Source organism: Pan paniscus, chromosome 11, assembly GCF_029289425.2.
Source record: "Pan paniscus chromosome 11, NHGRI_mPanPan1-v2.0_pri, whole genome shotgun sequence".
Taxonomy (NCBI): Eukaryota; Metazoa; Chordata; class Mammalia; order Primates; family Hominidae; genus Pan; species Pan paniscus.
In genome coordinates, this window is record NC_073260.2 from 85332019 (window position 1) to 85355325 (window position 23307).

A 23307-nucleotide genomic window follows, 5' to 3' on the forward strand; every position below is an offset into this window, starting at 1 on the left:
TCTTTCTGGCAGAAAGCCATTTCTAAAGCTTTATTTTTAATTTTTATTTATTTATTTATTTTGAGACGGAGTTTTGCTCTTGTTGCCCAGGCTGGAGTGCAATGGCGCGATATCGGCTCACCACAACCTCCGCCTCCCGGGTTCAAATGATTCTCCTGCCTCAGCCTCCTGAGTAGCTGGGATGAGAGGCACCCGCCACCACACCCAGTTACTTTTTTTGTATTTTTAGTAGAGACGGAGTTTCACCATGTTGGCCAGGCTAGTCTCAAACTCCTGACCTCAGGTGATCCACCCACCTCAGACTCCCAAAATACTGGGATTACAGGAGTGATCCACTGTACCCGGCCTAAAGCTTTATAAACTTAAGGGAGACCCTGTGATGTCAGTTTCATGTAAAGCCTGCTCCTAAACAGCAATTGAGTGGGTCTGGCTAACTGGGCTTGAGTGGACCCTGCAGAGCCCCGGCAGGTGGAGGGGGTATCTCATTCTGTGCTTGGATCCTAACAGAATGTGCAAATGGAGAGCTCTGCAGAGCACCAAAAGCAGCAGGGAAGAGAAAAGGATCCTAAAACAGGGAGGAAGATGGGTTAGAAGTGCACAGATTGTTAGTGTCATTTCTTCCAAGATGCTAATGTAAGCCCTAAGTATAAAAGGGCAGTGGCTGAGCTAGAATCTGGCCATTCTCCATACTCATTCAGAAACCACAAGCTTGAGGTGTCATTAGCAGTTACAATTCCTTCAAGTAGCCAATGAGCCAAGGAGAAAGAATCAAGCAAAGACACAGCACATGTTCTCCCCACCAGCAGCGATTCCCCTCTCCCTTCCCTTCCACCCTTTTCATGGCTAAATAACCCTGAAAACAACAACAAATCAAGGCTGAAGGCATGGGTTGGAGTGTAAAACCAGGAGCCAACAGGCCACGGGAACAAGTATAAGGAGAATTATGGTCACAGCAGACAAGCAGGATGACTGGTCTATTTCTGGTGGGTGACCTTACTGTCCCACATGTGGTGACATTTGAGCATGTCACCTGAAGTCCAAAGACTAAGCAGGCACCACTCCACTCCAATCAGTCCTCCATCCCTGTACTGGGAGGGCCTGGGCCTGCCTGGTGGGAAGTCTTTATATAGACTTTGTACATGTCTGAAGTAGAAGACAGGTGCCAGAGACTCTTCGTTGGGCTCATACCTCCCCAAGTAGAACAGATACTGCCATGGTGTTCAGCAGTCCATTCATAAGGCCAGTTGCCAAGTTTCAGGGAGTTTGACAAGATCTTTGGAGGCCTGGCACAGCAAGAAGTGGTGGCAAAATGAAGGAAGGGGATCTTTAACAAGAGAAGGTTTAGAGCTGATGATTTTGATGACTAAAGAGCCTCATGTCCCAAACTCCTGACCTCAGGTGACCCACCTACCTCGGCCTCCCAAAATGACCAGCCTGGCCAACAGGGAGAAACCTGGTCCTACTAAAAATACAAAAAATTAGCCGGGCTTGGTGGCGGGCACCTGTCATCACAGCTACTCCGGAGGCTGATGCAGGAGAATCACTTGAACCTGGGAGGCGGAGGTTGCAGTGAGCCGAGATCGTGCTGCTGCACTCCAGCCTGGGCGACAGAGCAAGACTCTGTCAAAAAAAAATAATAATAAAAAAAGAAGCTTCATGTCATGATCTCTGACAGACACTTTAGGTTGGCTTACTCCACACGCATTGCAATCCTCTTCTGCCTTCCTCTGCTATAGAGGGGGGAGCTAAGAACTCTTATTCACCAGCCTTCCCTACAGGAAGGGGTGATGATTGGACACAATTCTGGCCAAGAAGATGTAGAAATAAATCACTTAAGGAGAGGTGTTCTGGAAAATCGTTGCTTCAGTATTAAAAGAGGACAGAAGTGTCAATGTGGCTCTTCATCCTATCCCACCTTTTCCTGACTGGAATGTGGCCACAGCCTCCGAGGGTGAAGGAGATGTCTTTTGGACATGAAAACAAAAGCTACACACAAAAAAATGGCAGAGCCCGGGTCCTTGGAGACATTTGAAAGCATCGCTCCACAGAGAGTGGAATCACGGTCACCAGAGACAGAGTAGGGAGTGGGAGGGGAGGATGGAGAGAGATAAGTCAGTGGGTTCAGAGTTATAATTAGAAGCCCTGCATAGTGGCATGCACCTGTAGTCCCAGCTACTGGGGAGGCTGAAGGAGGAAGATTCCTTGAGCTCGGGAGTTTGAGGCCAACCTGGGCAACATAGCAAGATACCATCTCAAAAAAATGTAAAATGGGCCAGGACCGGTGGCTCACGCCTGTAATCCCAGCACTTTGGGAGGCCAAGGCAGGCAGATCGCTTGAGCTCAGAAGTTCAAGACCAGCCTGGGCAATATGATGAAACCCCATCTCTACAAAAAATACAAAAATTAGCCAGTTGTGGTGGCATGCACCTGAGGTCCCAGCTACTTGAGAGGCTGAGATAGGAGGATTGCTTGAGCCCAGAAGGTTGAGGCTGCAGTGAGCTGAGATTGTGCCACTGCACTCCAACCTGGGTGACAGAGTGTCTCAAAAAAAAAATTAAAATTAAAGTAAATAAATAATTGAGAACAAAGTTACAGTTAGATAAGAGGAATAAATTCTGGTGTTCTATTGCACAGTAAGGTGAGGATAGTTAACAATAAGATATGGTATCTTACAAAATAGCTAGAAGGAAGGCTTTTCAAAGTCATCACCACAAAGAAATGGTAAGTGCATGAGGTCAGGATAAATACACAGATTCGATCACTATATAACACTATTGAAACATATATTGTACTCCATATATATGTACAATGACAATGTGTTCATTAAATAAATAGAGACATAAAAAGCACTGGGAGGCTGAGGCAGGCGGATCATGAGGTCAGGAGATTGAGACTATCCTGGCTAACACGGTAAAACCCCGTCTCTACTAAAAATACAAAAAAAAAAAAAATTAGCTGGGCTTGGTGGTAGGCACCTGTAGTCCCAGCTACATGGGAGAGGCTGAGGCAGGAGAATTGCTTGAACCTGGGAGGCAGAGGTAGCAGTGAGCCAAGATCGCGCCACTGCACTCCAGCCTGGGCAACAGAGCGAGACTCCGTCTCAAAAAAAAAAAAAAAAAAAAGCATTGTTCCGGCCCTTGTCTGCATACCCCTAGACTTCTAATTATGTAAGAAAAATAACCACTATTTGGTTTTCTGTTGTTTTTGATTCCTAAGCTACATGATTCTATGGGATTTAGCCTGAACAAGAGGAGCTCATACGATAGAAGAGCAAAACGGCAACACCCACTCTCTTTTCCTCCCCCGGTGCTTGGTGCCAGTAGGAATATGTTCTTTAGTATACTTTGGAATACCAGGATCCTAAAGTTCTTCTGGACTGAGTAGCAGAGTAGAAGATGAATTGTTGCAATACCAATTACCCCTAAGGGATTACTGGATACCCTTCACTTAGATTCCTGCCTGACTCCATGCATCTTTCTTTTTCTTTCTTTCTTTCCTTTCTTTCTTTTCTTCCTTCCTTCTTTCTTTCCTTTCTTTCCTTCTTTCTTTGTTTCTTTCTTTCTCTCTCTCTTTCCTTCCTTCCTTCCTTTCTCTCTCTTTCTCTCTTTCTTTCTTTCTTTTTTGAGACGGAGTCTCACTCTGTTGCCCAGGCTGGAGTGTAGTGGTGCGATCTTGGCCCACCACAACCTCTGCCTCCCAGGTTCAAGCGATTCTCCTGCCTCAGCCTCCCAAGTAGCTGGGATTACAGGTGCCCGCCGCAACGCCCAGCTAATTTTTTTGTATTTTTTAGTAGAGACGGGGTTTCACCATGTTGTCCAGACAGGGTTTCACCATGTTGTCCAGGCTGGTCTTGAACTCCTGACCTCAGGTGATCCACCTGCCTTGGCCTCCCAAAGTGCTGGGATTATAGGCGTGAGCCACCATGCCCAGCCAGCATATTTCTTGAATAGACATGACATGTACCAGAAATTTACCTCTGGGATCTCAGGAAATGAAGATACGGAGGCAGAGAAGAGACTCCAACACAGTTTGTGAGACCACATCAGAGACCTCCAGAAGTTAGGTAACCAGCAGGTAATTCATGCATTAGGAAGAAAGAAAAACTTGGCCCCTATGCATGGCAAAGTCATAAATGTTCAAGACCTTATCAAACATCCAAAACCCTTCTTCAGTAGGTTTTTGACTAGTTCTTCTTACTGAGTCTCAACACTTTTCATGATTTTTCCTCTCTGGTCCCAGGCTTTACTTGTGTACTTTGCGAATTATCTAGGCCAGTCCCATCATTGCTTTAATTGCACTGCCACCTAGGCTCCAGAGCCCACAAAGTAGGACTCTATGAAAGGATTTCGAAGCCTGCATTTGGCTCTGTTAAGATGTCAATGTAGGGAGTTACAGCAAAAACTCTTCCAACTCTTTGGACCAAATATACTCACAGTAATCAATCTATTCCTTTAAATTTGCTCCTTCTGCCTCTCCCATTGCTTTTTTTTCTTCTTCTTTGAGACAGAGTTTTGCTCTGTTCCCCAGGCTGGAGTACAGTGGCACAATCTTGACTCACTGCAACCTCTGCCTCCTGGGTTCAAGCTATCCTCTCACCTCAGCCTCCCGAGTAGCTGGGACTACCGGTGCATGCTACCACACCTGGCTAATTTTTAAAATTTTTTTGTAGAGTTGGGGTTTTGCCATATTGCCCCGTCCCACTACTTTTAATATAAAAATGGTGGTGTCAAAATATTTGCTGTGAAAATGGTCTTATCTTGAATCAAGAAACTGCTTCAGAGGGTTATCACAAATTGATGTAATCTATTAAAAAGTGACAAAATACTACCTCTCTCAAATTATATAAGATGGAGACTTAAAGTGTAAGACACTCCCTTCTCATTAAAATTCAGCATCATAAGTTTCATGGTTTTTTTTGTTTGTTTGTCTGTTTTTTGAGACAGAGTTTTGTCCTCATTGCCCAGGCTGGAGCGCAATGGTGCGATCTCGGCTCACTGCAATCTCCACCTCCTGGGTTCAAGCAATTCTCCTGCCTCAGCCTCCCAAGTAGCCGGGATTATAGGCGCCCACCACCATGCCCAGCTAATTTTTTGTATTTTTAGTAGAGACCAGGTTTCACCATGTTGGCCAGGCTGGTCCCGAACTCCTGACCTCAGGTGATCTGCCCGCCTCAGTCTCCCAAAGTGCTGGGATTACAGGCGTGAGCCACCATGCCTGGCCCAACAATATATCTTTTTAAGAGTGAATCTGAGACTCGATCCTGGAATTCTGGATTCTCTGTTCTGCATTTTATTTTTATTTTTACTTATTCATTTTTTAGAGACAGGGTCTTGCTCTGTTGCCGAGGCTGAAATGCAGTGGTGTGATCATAGTTCACTGCCACCTCGAACACACGTGCTCAAGTGATCCTCCCACCTAAACCTCTCGGGTAGCCGAGATTACAGGCACATGCCACCAAGCTCAGCTAATTTTTATTTATTTATTTATTTATTTATTTATTTATTTATTTTTGGAGATGGGGTCTTTCTATGTTTTCCAGACTTGTTCATTTTATTGACACTGTATAAAGCAAACATATTAATAGCAGCCATGAACCTCAGAACTACAAAATTGCTGTAGGTCAGTATTGGACCATTTCTGCTCTAGTAAATTTGCAATGAGATTTCCATTCCTTTTCTCCCACATGGCCTCATCTGTTTAAGTTACCTGGGTCAACTAAGAAGGATCTACAAAGTTTATCTTCAGAAATGAACTTTTCTGGGGTGGCACTGGAAATGCCTAAGCTGCATAAGATTTTGGCGCTTGGAACCTTCTGTACGGTAACTTGGGCCAAGGCATTCGAGTGATCGGTGAGAATTTCATAAGGAAAAGTGTGCTTGGGAGGGGAGATCCCACACTGTAACAGCCTCTGCTGGGACCTGGAGAGCCTCTCCACGGGAGAGAGTGAGCTTGCCAGTAAGCTGCGGTGGAGGAGCTCAGTCATGGATGCTTGCTTCTCTTTTTTAACCACTGTGCACCTGATAACAGATCGGAGATCTCCTCTCACATCAGTGCCCCTGGTGAATGACATGACATTCAGGTTTCTAGCAAGTACTTCCTGTGCTTCGTTAAGTGAAATACCATGCATTTTTAGAAGATTTGATTTCTTGCTCTCCTTATTAAAATTCTCAATACATGCATATAATTCTGGAAGCTGTGGACAAAAAAAGAAGTGGTAAGTCACGAGACTGACAAAAATGTAATATTCTGGCAGATCCACAAACCCTAGAAAAAATAACAAATAACCACAGGACAATAAATAACCATAAAGACAAAAGCATTTTTATCTTTGGAAGATGACTTTGCCTAAACCAAGTCAATTGTGGCAATGTGGAATAGAGAACAGAGAGGTCAAATCTCCGATTCACTCCCCTAAAGATGTATTATTTAGACACGTCTAATAAATGCTTGTTATAAAATTAGGCAGTTAGAATTGAACTAAGAAGTCTTGAAGATCTTTCCAACTCTGAAATTCTATGAGTGACCACGGAGAGAAATAGCTGTGGGAGACTGTGGCCTTTGCTTGTTTCGAACAATGCTATTATGTCTTTGAAGGAAGAAAGCGAGCCAGATCACCTAGATATCAAAGCTTCATCCTGTTGTCCAAAGAGCCCATAATGTTCAGGAATCCAATGCTGAGGAGGCGATAACAGTCATTGCTCACTGGGATATTTGACCAGAGCAAATGGTGACATACATTCAGTATCTGGGAATAGTTATTGGCAGAAAAAAACAGGAAGAGATCCCTGAGAGGACCTGTCCCCATCTAAAATCCTATACTTCCTACAAATCCTATCATTTCTAAGAGGTTTCTTAGGCCATTACACTGGAAGGCCAAAGAGGTCATAGTCTCAGGTTAGGGCCAAAATTTAGGTTCTTTAGCCCAATGCAGAGTTTTCTTTCAATCCTAGTCAATTTTATTGCAAGGGCAACAAATAGAAAGTGAGCTAACGCGTGGGAAAGTAGAAGGGATTTTGGACGTCTTCCAGAATGTCAAGAGTCTGCGGCTACAGAGGCTACACAAGTGGTCCAGACCCTGGAACCAGTATGAGCTCTGCTACAAGGTGGTGCAGGAATATATGGATGCATTCTCAGTTATGCCAACTTCAAGTAAGAGGCGACAAGGGCCCGTGGACCAGGAGGATTGCTTTTAATATTTTATAATAGTCTGTTTTGTTAGTTTACCCCAAATTGTGTATCTGTCTTGTAACTGTTTTAGAAATTGGTAAATAGGTGGAGATTTTATAAGTAAATGTGTTAGCACTGATAGTCTTTTTTTCCAGTGTTTTTTTGGGGAGTTAAATAGTGTGATGTTTGGACTGATATCATGAAATCTTTAGCCTGGAAATTGGGCTGGATTGTTCTCTGGTTAATACATCTTTTCCTAAAGAAAAAAAAAAGAAAGTGTGCTAACATTGGTGAATGGCTCTTTATAACGAATTATACAACCACACTATCACGAAAACAGCTCAGCACTTCTGCCCACCTGCCCTGGGAAGAGCTACACTTCTCTGTGACTAAGAATGTTAAGTCATTAAAGTGACATTTTGGAGTTTCCCATGGCTCCCAAGTGTGTCACTGTGCGTTCAATAGTTTGAATGTTTATGATTCTTGAATGTAAAGCTCCCTGTGTACACCTAATTGTACAATGTTAAGTACATACTGAACATTGAGGAAGGGTGGCTTCTCTATTGTCCTCAGCTGGACTGGTGTCTCCAGTGAGGAACATCGTGCTGGGATTTTATTCTCTAATTCCTAAAAAAAGCAATATGAGAAAAGACAAAAATCAAAGATTAAAAATCAGAATACAAAGGGGGAGGTGAGACTTCTTAAATCTTAAGAAATTTGTGAGTGGGACATTTTGAAAATTTTATACCTGTATTAGTCCATTCTTGAATTGCTCTAAAGAACTATCTGAAACTGGGTAATTTATAAGAAAATAGGTTTAATTGGCTCATGGTTCTGCACGCAGTCCAGGAAGCATGGTTGGGGAGGCCTCAGGAAACTTACAATTATTGGGGGAAGGCAAAGGAGAAGCAGAGCACGTCTTACATGGCCAGGACAGGAGAAAGAAAGAGCAAAGGGGGAAGTGCTATACACTTTTAAACAACCGGGTCTCATGAGAACTCACAATCATGAGAACAGCAAGGGGAAAATCCTCCCCCGTGATCCAGTCACCTCCCACCAGGCCCCACCTCCAACACTGGGGATAACAATTTGATGTGAGATTTGGGTGGGGACACAAATCCAAAGCATATCAATACAATTTAAATTTTTCATTTGCTTTTTCGTAGTTTAGGTCTGCCAAATTTGTCACGCTTCAACTGAGCATTTCGCTGAAATACCCAAATTCTTCTACAACATGTGTATTTAGTTTTAATACTAGTGTAACAAATTCTATATGGATGGTTTTATTTTTTATTTTATGTATTTAATTTTTTGAGATGAAGTTTCACTCTTGTTGCCCATGCTGGAGTGCAATGGCATGATCTCGGCTCACTGCAACCTCTGCATCCCAGGTTCAAGCAATTCTCCTACCTTAGCCTCCCAAGTAGCTGGGATTACAGGCATGTGCCACCACACCTGGCTGATTTTGTATTTTTAGTAGAGACAGGGTTTCACCGTGTTGGTCAGGCTGGTCTTGAACTCCTGACCTCAGGTGATCCACCTGCCTCGGCCTCCCAAAATGCTGGGATTATAGGTGTGGGCCACCACGCCCAGCTGGATAGTTTTATTTTCTTGTCTTACATATTCTGATCAACTTTCAGTTCATCTAAAGAAAACTCACCCACTTCCTTACACTCAAAAAGTGTTTTTTATTCAGGCGGAAAAGGCTCATATGTAATGATAATAATAAAAACAATAAACATTTTGAAAATAATTTACTTTGTGTCAGATACACTATAAGGCATTTTGCAGATGGAATTGTGTTTAATTTTTCTGCAAGACGTTAAAAATTGCCATGGAATCTCCACAATTCATCTCATTGATAAGTGGCAGTTAAGTTCTCTCCCACATTTTACTGGGCTGGCCTATGCTTGGCTTTGATCAATAGCTTGTGGCATTGTGTCAGTGACATAGTGTGAGTGCCAGAACCCAGACCTTAAGAGGCTTTGTGGCTTTCCTACACATTCTTGGGAGCCTGAGCCACCATGTAAAGAGAGATCTGGCTGCCTATCTGGAGAGACCATGCAGACTCAGCAGCCAGTATTGACCACTAGACATGTAGATAAAGCCATCTTGGTTCACCCAGCCCCAGAAGAGCCTCCAGATGACTACAGCAGCATAAGCAACCTCAGCCAATCCCAGATGGAGAAGAACTACCTCCCAGCTGAGCAAGGCAACTCTAAAATTTTGACAAAGAGTAAATCATTACTGTTTCAAACCACTAAGCTTTGCATGAATTGTTATATAGCAATAAATACAGATAAACCCCATAAAACTTCACATTCTTGGCTTAATTTATTCCAGTGAAACCCTTATTGGTAGGTAAGAGAATATATGGATGGAAAATATATTTCTAGGTACAGGGTACCACTGTATCATGACTGGCAGCTGTGGTCACTGGGATGAGTGTCTGAGATGAACCAAAAACACTCACTTGGTATTTGGGATGAAGTGAAAACAATTATGTTTCTCCTCCTTCCTGAGTAAAGTAGAAAAACCCAGAATGGATACACACACACACACACACACAAACACACACACATACACAAACATGGATATATATATATACATGTATGTATATGCATATATACATATATATAAAATCTCAAATACATTTTTGTCACTATTTGTCACTACTGAGATCACTATATTGATATACAGGACTAGAAAAGCAATACAGTGCAGCATGCCTGCCACAGACCTGTTTATCTCTAAGCAATTAAAATGAGACTTGATTGTGCTTTCCTCCTGCAAAGGAAGGAAATTTTTTCTGCAAAGGAAAATATTTCTCTAATGTGCTTTACCTAAAACCTGTCAATGTCTTCCAGTCAACCATTGCTATTGTCTTTCAGACAGCTTCAGAGTTGTCCACCATAGGAACGCTGCCTCCTCCCATCACCAAGGGTTAATACATTTTCTCCTCCCTTCCCTCAGAGGAGGGAAAGATGTAACCTCTCGCCTCTCTCCCCTTTTCTCTCTCTCTCCCTGCCACCTCCCAATTTTAATCAGCAGTGCCAATATCCAACTTCAATGGCCAATCTCCAACTCTCTATACATGGAGTCAAAGCAATAGCTAAGAAATATGTCCTCATGTTATTACAATAGTATTGATGATGACAAGGAATGGAGCACAGATAAGTTTAGATTCTTGCTCATTCTCTTTGCTAAACTACTGTTGGGTGCATTTCCCTCTCACTGAAGTGTCAGGATTCCGAATGCTGAAACAGATCACTAGCCAAAAATGCTTTTAGACACTTAAAGGTTGACTTGACTAGCAAACTTTTAACCTCAGTTTTTGCTTGATCCAAGTCAATGCCTAAATCTAGATCAGCCCTTTGACCCAATCTCTCATGGAGAGTGTTCCTGGTGAAGTCATGGAAATATGGCCAATGGCCTGTTTACAGATTTGTGTGAGTAAAGTGAAGCTTTTGCAGGGGACTGTGGCACTTCTCTTCATCGTTACTCCCACAAATTCCTACAGTAAATTTTCCTTGTACTGTGAAGAGCAAGGGCGTCTCACAGAAACTCTCGGGGATGGTATCCTCTTCTCCATTTGCACTCACCCCCAACTTTTCACCCTTCCCTCCAAATCAGAAGGAAAAAAGTTCTCTCTGCTCATCTAATGTTAATTTTTTCTCTCTCCCACCCAGGGTGTATATTTTTTCCTCCTCGTAATTCTTTTTCTTTTCTTTTATTTTTTTGAGATGGAGTCTCACTCTGTCACCCAGGCTGGAGTACAGTGGCACAGTCTCAGCTCACTGCAACCTCCAGTTCCCGGGTTCAAGCCATTCTCCTGCCTCAGACTCCCAAGCAGCAGGGACTACAGGCAAGCGCCACCACACCCGGCTAATTTTTTTATTTTTAGTAGAGACAGGGTTTTGCCATGTTGCCCAGGCTGGTCTCAAACTCCTGACCTCAAGTGATCCACCCACCTCAGCCTCCCAAAGTGCTGGGATTACAAGCGTGCACCATTGCGCCCGGCCCCTCCTCGGAACTCTTGTGGAATATTTCCCCTCAGTTAGCCTCCCTTCCCTTCCAACAACAACTCCTCTTTTCTTCCTTCTTGCTTCCTATCATTCTCTTATCTTCAGTCTCATGTTCCCCAATGGCTCCTTCCTTTCTTTGCAAATATGTAAATTTTTTTCCACTTGGGGTAATAATGCAACTTCTCTTGACTGTGATCCTACCACTAACCCTGGACCCTTGTCTCTTCTTTACCTCTGAACTTGCTATATTTACATTTTCATCATGTAATCTTCAGTATAATGACATTTAGCTTCCACCTGGCTGATGAACTAAAATTGAATTCTTATAATGTAAAGTTGTAAAAAATAGCAATGTCCAGTAAATGCATGCACATAAACATGAAATAACTTAAATGTCATTATGCTAATTTTACTTGCATAAACTTTCAGGACATGAATACAGATAAGGACATAATTACAGTAGTTAGAATGATTAAAAAATAGTGTGCCCCATACTATGAATTTCACACACAGTTTGATTACTGGGAGACATTTAGAGCAGCAGACTAAATGTATAGGTGCTATACTGTAAATTGTAAGTTGGATGGGAGGCCAGCAACTTTGGTATTGGCTATAGCACTTCAATTAAAGAAAAGTGGCTGGGCCTGGTGGCTCATGCGTATAATCCCAGCACTTTGGGAGGCTGAGGCTGAAGGATTGCTTGAGCCCAGCAATTCAAGACCACCTTAGGCAACAAAGTGAGACCCTGTCTACCAAAAATTCAAAAAATTAGCCAGACATAGTGGCACATGTCTGTGGTCCCAGCTAAATGGGAGGCTGCCTTGAGAGGATTACTTGAGACCAGAAGGTCAAGGCTGAAATTAGCTGTGATCATGCTACTGCACTATAGCCTGGGTGACAGAGTGAGATCCTATCATAAATAAATAAATAAATAAATAAATAAATAAATTAAAAAATAAAGAAAAGTGTCATTTACATCTGTTTATGTTTTTTTAAATCCTGTTTGAGGTATTTTCTTATCACTGTACAAAGACACTAAACATATGCATTCTATAATAGGGTAATCAAGTAAAAAAAGAGAAATTTATTTTTTCATAGTATTTTTGTTAAAATTCATTGAAGGATATCTTACAGAAAATGTGACATTCTTACATTCTGATTATCAGGGCACAATTTGATAAAATTTTATCAAGTGAACAATAATCTGGTAATCAGAATGCAGATTAAGAAAGAGAACACTAAAACCTCATAACCCTACCTTCCCTGCATTATTTACTCTAAACTCCATTCCATCCATTAAAGATAGTGATGACTGAATTTTTTTTTTTTTTTTTGGCTATTCTTCTGACTCTAGTTTCTGAGATTTTTTTTTTATTATACTTTAAGTGTTAGGGTACATGTGCACAATGTGCAGGTTAGTTACATATGTATACATGTACCATGCTGGTGTGCTGCACCCATTAACTTGTCATTTAGCATTAGGTATATCTCCTAATGCTATCCCTCCCCCCTCCCCCCACCCCACAACAGTCCCCAGAGTGTGATGTTCCCCTTCCTGTGTCCATGTGTTCTCATTGTTCAGTTCCCACCTATGAGTAAGAATATGCGGTGTTTGGTTTTTTGTTCTTGCAATAGTTTACTGAGAATGATGATTTCCAATTTCATCCATGTCCCTACAAAGGACATGAACTCATCATTTTTTATGGCTGCATAGTATCCCATGGTGTCTATGTGCCAAATTTTCTTAATCCAGTCTATCACTGTTGGACATTTGGGTTGGTTCCAAGTCTTTGCTATTGTGAATAGTGCTGCAATAAACATACATGTGCATGTGTCTGTATAGCAGCATGATTTATAGTCCTTTGGGTATATACCCAGTAATGGGATGGCTGGGTCAAGTGGTATTTCTAGTTCTAGATCCTTGAGGAATCGCCACACTGACTTCCACAATGGTTGAACTAGTTTACAGGTGATGACCGAATTTTAACATAGACTCAGTTTGCCTGGTTGTACATTGACGTGTGTGTGTGTGTGTGTGTAACTCTTATTTTTATATACTACGTTTTTTTGAGATGGAGTTTTGCTCTTGTTGCCCAAGCTGGAGTGCAGTGGCGCAATCTCAGCTCACTGCAACCTCCACCACCTGGGTTCAAGTGATTCTCCTGCCTCAGCTTCCCGAGTAGCTGGAATTACAGGTGCTCACCATCAATTCAGGCTAATTTTTTGTATTTTTAGTAGAAACAGGGTTTCACCATGTTAGCCAGGCTGGTCTCGAACTCCTGACCTCAGGTGATCCACCTGCCTCAGCCTCCCGAAGTGGTGGGATTACAGGTGTGAGTCACCACGCCCAGCCATTTTGACATAATTTTAAACTTAGAAAGAAGTTGCAAGAATAGTAGAAGAAAGTCCTATATACCCTTTTATCCAGATTTTTTTTCTAAATTACATTTGAATATATTGGTAGTGTGCTCTCTCTCTCTCTCTCTCTTCTTTCTATACTATTTGCAAATTGGAGCCATCTTATTATTTTAATCCTAAGTACTTTATTGTATATGTCCTAAAAACCAGAACATTCTCTTAGGTAATCACATTTTATTATATAATTCCTACATAGTTTAAAAAATCAGGAAAATTTAGACTATATTTTAGTGTTTTTTAAAAATATATACTAAGTATGAATTATTTCTTAATGGGTTAAACATAGACTTGGAACTAAAAAACTCTAACTAGGGCCACTCTTTCTTTATAGAAGTTATTGACATTTTCTCAAGGAGAACAGATGAAATCCTAGGGGGCATGCCTTGCAAATTCATCATTTAATATGAGAACTGCTACTGGTAGAGCAACAGCTATTTGGCCCTATATTTCAGTGAGGCCCTAAATGGCAACAATTTTAGAATTAATGGCAAATGTAGTCCCTGATTCTTTTTGTTTGTTTTTGTTAATAGACTCACTTCAGCGTCCATCAAATATTCCATTAAAGGTCATCTTCTTGGTTTCTTGATGTAGTTGCTGTTGGTGATATTTCTTAATATATTAAGATGGAACAACTGACCATTCCATTTTGAGTCATATTTTAATTCATTAAGCTAAAATGTTTGAGTAAATACAGGGTTTAGCATAGTATTTTGCACAGAATACTTTAAGAAATACAGATGTTTAAAAAGCAATCTTGCTCTTAAGGACCTTCAATGCTAATAGAAAGACCACTCCTATAAGAAGAATATGTGATGTAATCCCAAGTGCACTAAGGATTTTGATGAGGGAAAAATTATTTCTCCTTGGGTTTATCAGAGAAGATCTTGAAAGAGCTGGCATCTGAGATGTGCTGTGAAGTTATGTAGGTTTCTACAGGTGATAATAGAAAAAGAGTGTATCGAAATGGGTATGTGTGTGATGCCACAAAGAAATTTTAGTAGAATTTAAGGTACTGAATAGTTTGATGAGAAGGTGGTTTAGCATGAGCAAGAAAAATGAAATATTACCGGAACAATTTTGAAAGGCTATAAATTACTGGCTAAAGAGTTGGATATTTCTCAGAAAATGTAGGGAACTGTGAACATTATTTTATTTTTTGAACAGGTGATGCATTTACATGATACAGAATTGGAAAATTCCACATTCTATCCTTTTCTATCGTCTGCCCAGTTCTTACCTCTTAACAACAGCTTCTTGGTGTCTTAAGTATTTTATGTATATATAAGAAATAACAAAATACATTATTGATTTCCTTTATTTGGACAGCATAACACGTATCCTTTTGGCACATTGCTTTATTCGTTAGCAATTTATCTTGAAAAACTTTCCACGTTAATACATATAGAAAATTTTCAGTATTTTTACTGTTGCAGAACATCAAAGGGATGTGTCATCATTAAGTCGTACTATATTAAAAACTTTGTTGTTTTCAGAATCTTGTTCTTATATATTTTTCTGCAATGAATATAGTCATATATGTCATTTTATATGTAAGCAGTTATTTAGGATAATCTGCCTAGAGTATAATTGATTGGACATGCACACATGCATTTTTTATTTGATAAATATGTACTAATTTATACTCCAATCATGTGGATGCATGAATGGTAGTACCTACTTCTCTATATGTTTGCTGAAGTTTGTGTTATTAAATATGCTATTCTAATAGGTGAAAGAATATTGATAGAGTTTTATTTGTAGTTTTATTATGGTTGAACTTGAATACACTTTTATATACTTAAAAGTCATTTGCATTTACTTAATTTTTTATTTTTATTTTATTTATTTATTTTTTTGAGATGGAGTCTCACTCTGTTGCCCAGGCTGGAGTGCAGTGGCACAATCTCGGCTCACTTCAAGCTCCACCTTCTGGGTTCACGCCATTCTGGGCTCACTGCAAGCTCCACCTCCCGGGTTCACGCCATTCTCCTGCCTCAGCCTCCCGAGTAGCTGGGACTACAGGCACCCGCCACAAAACCCGGTTAATTTTTTTTAGTAGAGACGGGGTTTCACCGCTTTAGCCAGGATGGTCTCGATCTCCTGACCTCGTGATCCAACCGCCTCAGCCTCCCAAAGTGCTGGGATTACAGGCGTGAGCCACCGCGACGGCCTGCATTTACTTTCTATCAATTGTTTATATACTTGCCTATATTTATTTTGAGTTTGAGTCTTTTGCTTATAAATTTCTAGAAACACTTCATATAGTAAAGAAATTATACTATATGAAAAGTAAATATTATTCTTTAATTGATTACTTGTAGTTTCAATTTGTTTACAATATTTCACTTGATCTTAGCCAAAAGACTGAGAAGTGAATGTTTACAATATTTTTTCATGAAGTTATTGTTACTGTATTCACATATACCCATTTTTTAATCTTTTAGCTTCTAGACTTTTAGTTATAATTACTTATACCTTAACCACTTAAAGGTTATAAAGGAAATGTCCTATGTTTACTTCTAGAGTCTTTGTGGTTTTATTTTCTACATTTAATGCTTTAATCTCTTTAAAAATAATCTTACACGCAGTAGGGGCATATGAATCTACCCATGTTATTTTTCCACAAAGTGGTAACTCATATTTCTTTACTGGTTTGAGCATTAACATACACTTTTTGGGATATTCTATTCTTTTTTATTCACCAATCTAGACTCTATTAAAATTCTCACAGTCCTGCTTTAAAAAAAAAACTTATTTTTTCTTTTATGCTGTCCTCTATCAGTCACATTTATTTACATCTTTGGCCCTTCTTTTATTACAGCTTATACCCTGCAAATAAAGCCCACCTAAACAATGAAGAGATTGTATATTATATATTAAGAAGTAGATAGGTAGAAAAGTTTTCAGCTCTGCTTGATTTATGGTTCAGAGATCTCAGCAAGGAAGCACATTCTTTCTGCCTCTCCACCCTGCAGTTCACCTATTAGCTTCATCCTACTTCTGCTTCCCCTTGTAGTATGCAATGGCTGGTAAGAGCAATGAGCAGTACAGGATTTCTCATTCAAATCCAGTGAATACAAGGGAAAGAGTTTTCCCCTTTTATGAATAGAAGTCTTTCCTTCTTTATATTATAATAGAAACTATTTGCACTGTCTGCTTATTCCCAGATAACAATTTACAAACACAGGTACTGATTGATGTATGTCTGATTTTTTGAAACAACCAGGAGCAATGGGAAAATAATTACCCACATTGTCTAAGAGTAACTGAGGCCCAACTCTGGAACTGGGGAGTTCTGTTTATTTTATTCAGATGTCCCTTCTATGGATAAAGCTGATCTCTCCCTAAACACAGGGACTATTTACAGATAGGATGGATATCTGAATAAAATATGGATTCTGTTAAAAAAAAAGAAAGATAAGGAAAATGTAAGAGGGTTAGGCAGCCAACTGTGTGCACTAGAAATTGTTTTCTTGAGAATTCCATCAGGGGCATTCTCTGCATTCTCTACTTTATATTTGTGGTTAATCCACTATTCTGTCTCTCAAAGAATGTATCTATGTGTGAACTGGTTTTGGTACTCTAATTTCTGTGTGTCCAGAATGGCAGCTGATTACTTGGTAACTTTCTCTAACCTAAGATTTTGAATAGCTCATAAGACATATTTCTTTTAATTGTGGAAATGAGAAGCTAATGACTTGATTATGATGTAAAAGTGAGTTACTGTGTTCACCCACATTTTATGTTATAGTCTATATTATGACACATATATCTTAAGATATATTTGCTCAATCCAAAGCTATGAATAAAACAGTAAATACTGAGAGCTCCCTCTCCCCTCTCCCCTCTCCCCTCTCCCCTCTCCCCTCCCCCCTCCCCCGTCTCCCCTCTCCCCTCTCCCCTCTCCCCTCTCCCCTCTTTCCACGGTCTCCCTCTGATGCCGAGCCGAAGCTGGACGGTACTGCCGCCATCTCAGTTCACTGCAACCTCCCTGCCCGATTCTCCTGCCTCAGCCTGCCGAGTGCCTGCGATTGCAGGCGTGCGCCGCCACGCCTGACTGGTTTTCGAATTTTTTTGGTGGAGACGGGGTTTCGATGTGTCAGCTGGGCTGGTCTCCAGCTCCTAACCGCGAGTGATCCGCCAGCCTCGGCCTCCCGAGGTGCCGGGATTGCAGACGGAGTCTCGTTAACTCAGTGCTCAATGGCGCCCAGGCTGGAGTGCAGTGGCGTGATCTCGGCTCGCTACAACCACCTCCCAGCCGCCTGCCTTGGCCTCCCTAAGTGCCGAGATTGCAGCCTCTGCCTGGCAGCCACCCCGTCTGGGAAGTGAGGAGCGTCTCCGCCTGACTGCCCATCGTCTGGGATGTGAGGAGCCCCTCTGCCTGGCTGCCCAGTCTGGAAAGTGAGGAGCGTCTCTGCCCGGCCGCCATCCCATCTAGGAAGTGAGGAGCGCCTCTTCCCGGCCGCCATCACATCTGGGAAGTGAGGAGCATCTCTGCCCGGCCGCCCATCGTCTGAGATGTGGGGAGCACCTCTGCCCTGCCGCCCCGTCCGGGATGTGAGGAGTGTCTCTGCCCGGCCGCCCTGTCTGAGAAGTGAGGAGACCCTCTGCCTGGCAACCGCCCCGTCTGAGAAGTGAGGAGCCCCTCCGCCCGGCAGCCACCCCGTCTGAGAAGTGAGGAGCGTCCTCCCTCCTCATCTGGGAGGGAGGTGGGGGGGTCAGCCCCCCGCCTGGCCAGCCGCCCCGTCCGGGAGGTGAGGGGCACCTCTGCCCGGCTGCCCCTACCGGGAAGTGAGGAGCCCCTCTGCCCGGCCAGCCGCCTCGTCCGGGAGGGAGGTGGGGGGGTCAGCCCCCCGCCTGGCCAGCCGCCCCGTCCGGGAGGCGAGGGGTGCCTCTGCCCGGCCGCCCCTACTGGGAAGTGAGGAGCCCCTCTGCCCGGCCAGCCGCTCTGTCTGGGAGGGAGGTGGGGGGGTTAGCCCCCCGCCTGGCCAGCCGCCCCATCCGGGAGGTGAGGGGCGCCTCTGCCCGGCCGCCCCTTCTGGGAAGTGAGGAGCCCCTCTGCCTGGCCAGCCGCCCCGTCCGGGAGGGAGGTGGGGGGGTCAGCCCCCCGCCCGGCCAGCCGCCCCGTCCGGGAGGGAGGTGGGGGGATCAGCCCCCCGCCTGGCCAGCCGCCCCGTCCGGGAGGGAGGTGGGGGGATCAGCCCCCTGCCCGGCCAGCCGCCCTGTCCAGGAGGTGGGGGGGGCGCCTCTGCCCGGCCGCCCCTACTGGGAAGTGAGGAGCCCCTCTGCCCGGCCAGCCGCTCTGTCTGGGAGGGAGGTGGGGGGGTTAGCCCCCCGCCTGGCCAGCCGCCCCATCCGGGAGGTGAGGGGCGCCTCTGCCCGGCCGCCCCTTCTGGGAAGTGAGGAGCCCCTCTGCCTGGCCAGCCGCCCCGTCCGGGAGGGAGGTGGGGGGGTCAGCCCCCCGCCCGGCCAGCCGCCCCGTCCGGGAGGGAGGTGGGGGGGTCAGCCCCCCGCCCGGCCAGCCGCCCCGTCCGGGAGGGAGGTGGGGGGTCAGCCCCCCGCCCGGCCAGCCGCCCCGTCCGGGAGGGAGGTGGGGGGGTCAGCCCCCCGCCCGGCCAGCCGCCCCGTCCGGGAGGGAGGTGGGGGGGTCAGCCCCCCGCCCGGCCAGCCGCCCCGTCCGGGAGGGAGGTGGGGGGGTCAGCCCCCCGCCCGGCCAGCCGCCCCGTCCGGGAGGGAGGTGGGGGGGTCAGCCCCCCGCCCGGCCAGCCGCCCCGTCCGGGAGGGAGGTGGGGGGATCAGCCCCCCGCCCGGCCAGCCGCCCCGTCGGGGAAGTGAGGGGCACCTCTGCCCGGCCGCCCCTACTGGGAAGTGAGGAGCCCCTCTGCCCGGCCAGCCGCCCTGTCCGGGAGGGAGGTGGGGGGTCAGCCCCCCGCCCGGCCAGCCGCCCTGTCCGGGAGGGAGGTGGGGGGGTCAGCCCCCCGCCCGGCCAGCCGCCCCGTCCGGGAGGGAGGTGGGGGGATCAGCCCCCCGCCCGGCCAGCCGCCCCGTCGGGGAAGTGAGGGGCACCTCTGCCCGGCCGCCCCTACTGGGAAGTGAGGAGCCCCTCTGCCCGGCCAGCCGCCCTGTCCGGGAGGGAGGTGGCGGGTCAGCCCCCCGCCCGGCCAGCCGCCCTGTCCGGGAGGGAGGTGGGGGGGGTCAGCCCCCCGCCCGGCCAGCCGCCCCGTCCGGGAGGTGAGGAGCGCTTCTGCCCGGCCGCCCCTACTGGGAAGTGAGGAGCTCCTCTGCCCGGCCACCACCCCATCTGGGAGGTGTACTCAACAGCTCATTGAGAACGGGCCATGAAGACAATGGCGGTTTTGTGGAATAGAAAGGGGGGAAAGGTGGGGAAAAGATTGAGAAATCGGATGGTTGCTGTGTCTGTGTAGAAAGAGGTAGACATGGGAGACTTTTCATTTTGTTCTGTACTAAGAAAAATTCTTCTGCCTTGGGATCCTGTTGATCTGTGACCTTACCCCCAACCCTGTGCTCTCTGAAACATGTGCTGTATCCACTCAGGGTTGAATGGATTAAGGGCGGTGCAAGATGTGCTTTGTTAAACAGATGCTTGAAGGCAGCATGTTCGTTAAGAGTCATCACCACTCCTTAATCTCAAGTACCCAGGGACACAAACACTGCGGAAGGCCGCAGGGTCCTCTGCCTAGGAAAACCAGAGAACTTTGTTCACTTGTTTATCTGCTGACCTTCCCTCCACTATTGTCCTGTGACCCTGCCAAATCCCCCTCTGCGAGAAACACCCAAGAATGATCAATAAAAAAGAAAAAAAAAAAAAAAAAAAAAAAGACTACTTTAAAAAAAAAAAAAAAAAAAAAAGAGTCTTTAAGCTCTGGTTTCATTTTGAGGAAATCATTGACTATGCATTGCTGGCATGGCTTGTGGAAGGAAACCATCTTGGATTCTAATCAGCAAACCCAAAAGGCCCAGCCTTACATCAAAAGATTGACCTGTATTCATGTGCATTTAGCTATTTTAAGTTGAAACTCAAGGTTTAAAGTAAATATATATCATTTTTTATGATGTCTGGCTTTAACTAATTTTTAAAAATAAACTACTTACCACTAGAAAAAAAAAAAAAAAAAAAAAAAAAAAAAAAAAAAAACGGTAAATACTTTTACTACAGGAGAAATACCTAAAGTAATATTTTTTTTTGGACGAAAAGTTACTTCATTAGCTCCAAAGTGAATTTTATATTTTTAGTACACTTAAATTCAGGTTTGCATATAAATTGAGTCTGTGATATCATCTCAGAATTCACTAGGAGTAAGAGTTCTTCTTTAACACAGCCTTTGTGAAGCTTTGTCTCTTACTCTTCCTCATTACTTCCCACTTGTTCTTTTGAAGCTGCTCTATTCTACAGAATTTTGAGGCATTTAGGGGCTGAATGATTGAATTTATTTGCTCTCGTGAGATAAAATTCAAGAGTTTTTTGTTTTTTTTTTTTGTTTTTGGAAAATATAAATCCTTCTTCGTTGAGAAAGAAAAGGATGGGAAGCAGATCTGCTATCTAGGCTCTTCCTTTATATAGAGGACAAGGAAATAAAAGTCATATCCCTGTTGTTATGAAATAAATCAAGTTCCCCTATAACCTATATGTTGAGTCTCTAACCCGCAAAGTGACTGCATTTGGAGATATGGCCTTTAAACAGGTAATTAAGGTTAATTAAGGTCATATGAATGGGACCCTAGTCCAATAGGACTGGTGTCCTTTTAAGAAGAGGAAAAGACACCAGTGAAGTGCTTGCATCAAGAAAAGGCAATGTGAGAACACAGTAAGGAGGCAGCCATGTGCAAGCAAAGGAGAGAGGCCGCAGGAGGAACCAAACCTGTTGACACCTTGATCTTAGACTTCTAGCCTCCAGAACTGTGAGAAAATAAATTCCCACTCTTAAGCCACCTGGTTGATGATACTTTGTTATAATAGCCCTAGCAGACTAATACATTTGTAAACATGCTAAAAGCAGACTTTTTGCAAACAAGCTAGTTACGTTAGCTAGTGGGAGGGTTTTTATCTGCAAGGTGTTTTTAGCAGCATGTACTTGGTTGTTTAGCATCTCCTGTGTTAAAAAAAAAAAAACAACCCTAGAATCTATGGATATATGGGGCATCGCTTCCTGGAAAATATTATGCATCCTTTGTGCCTATTTGATTATAAAATGGAAGTGTTTATTACTGATACTTTTTATCTTTTGTGTAAGTAATGTGCCAGAACTTATTTATTGTAGTAGGAAGAGATCCAGTGAATACTCAACCTCTCACCTTAGTTCTCCCTGAGCCTCTAGATGCTAGACTTTTATATCCTAAAAATGATTAAACATTTCTATTTCATATGAGTCTAATTTGACAGTTGAATTCTTTGTACCATCTCACCGATGATAAAATTAGCAGTTATATTGTATAGAATATACAGATAGGTAGGTTATAATTTTTCTATGTTAAGTTTATATAGAGAAGAACAAATGCCACTGGTAACTGGTGATGAAGCATAGAACAATGACTTTTCTACATATCTAATTCAATAAAAGAGTTTACATGTGGAAATTCAACAAAGTAACTATACTCTGGCAATGCACATCAACTTAACTGGTGGGAATATTTCCTGAGGTGGAAATACTTCAGTTTTATGGCATAATCTACCAAGGATGAGTATAGTATAATCCACCAACTAAGATAAATTGTCTCCAGTTTTATTAATCAAATGAATATTATGTTGGAAGTGAGCATTTAATATTTATATAGTTGTCTACTTCAAGAGCTTCTGATTATATACATCAGAAAAATAAAATTTTTGATAATAAAATATATTCAAAGGACCCTCCCAAACATCCCACAGTAACACAGCACATGATCTAACAACCCTAATAGTCACAACAGTCCACGTAATTTCTCATTGTATATGCTTCCGGTTTTAATTTGAAAACAGCCTGTACTTTCTCATCCCTAGTAGGCAGAAAAGAATAGCTGTTCACCATTTCAAGCCTCTTTATTTGTTTGAAAAATGCATTCAGTGCCAGTGAGATTTACATACATTTTTAGTAATAAAAAGGTAAAAGTTTTTTCCTTAATGGCACAAATCAACCTCAGTTACTGTAAACTACTTTATGAAATACTTTTATAAAGTATTAGTACTTGCTTTTAAAAGTTATGCTGTTCAAAGAGATTTTGAAAATACCTTAATGAAACACACAAAGTGATTACCTGTAGGTTAAAAGAACCATCCTAGATGGAAGGAACAATTTAATGTATGTATTTGTTGTTAAGGATTTCTATCTTGCCCATATCTCTATCTTAACCACCCTAGCTGTATTAGTCTGTTTTCACGCTGCTGAAAAAATATACCCAAGACTAGGCAATTTACAAAGGAAGCAGGTTTAATGGACTTACAGTTCCAGGTGGCTGGGGATGCCTCACAATTGTGTTGGAAGGTTAAAGGCAAATCTCACATGGCAGCAAATAAGAGAAGAGAGCTTGTTCAGGGAAAGTCCCCTTTATAAAACCATCAGGTCTCATGAGACTTATTCACTGTCACCAGAGCAGCATGGGAAAGACCTGCCCCCATGATTCAGTACCTCCCACTGGGTCCCTCAAACAACACATGGCAATTCAAGATGAGATTTGGGTGGGGACACAGCCAAACCTTATC

The 23307-nt window shown here is 43.4% G+C and overlaps 1 protein-coding gene across 3 annotated transcripts in view; it reads right to left on the reverse strand.

Annotated features, from left to right (window-relative positions):
* Positions 1–23307, reverse strand: part of C11H9orf153 (chromosome 11 C9orf153 homolog) — a 31809-nt gene that overhangs the window by 2948 nt on the left and 5554 nt on the right. Inside the window, exons 3-4 of one of the 3 annotated variants that reach the window (XM_055091999.1) lie at positions 7703–7794; positions 5707–6193 (exon numbers count right to left, since the gene is read on the reverse strand). In XM_055091999.1, coding sequence (XP_054947974.1) covers positions 5707–6193; positions 7703–7768 — 553 coding nt within the window. In that variant the 5' untranslated portion in view covers positions 7769–7794. Of the gene's footprint in view, positions 1–4533; positions 6194–7702; positions 7796–23307 lie in introns of those variants that run through there. The other 2 variants (XM_003809170.4, XM_055092000.1) reach the window with 2 other exon arrangements.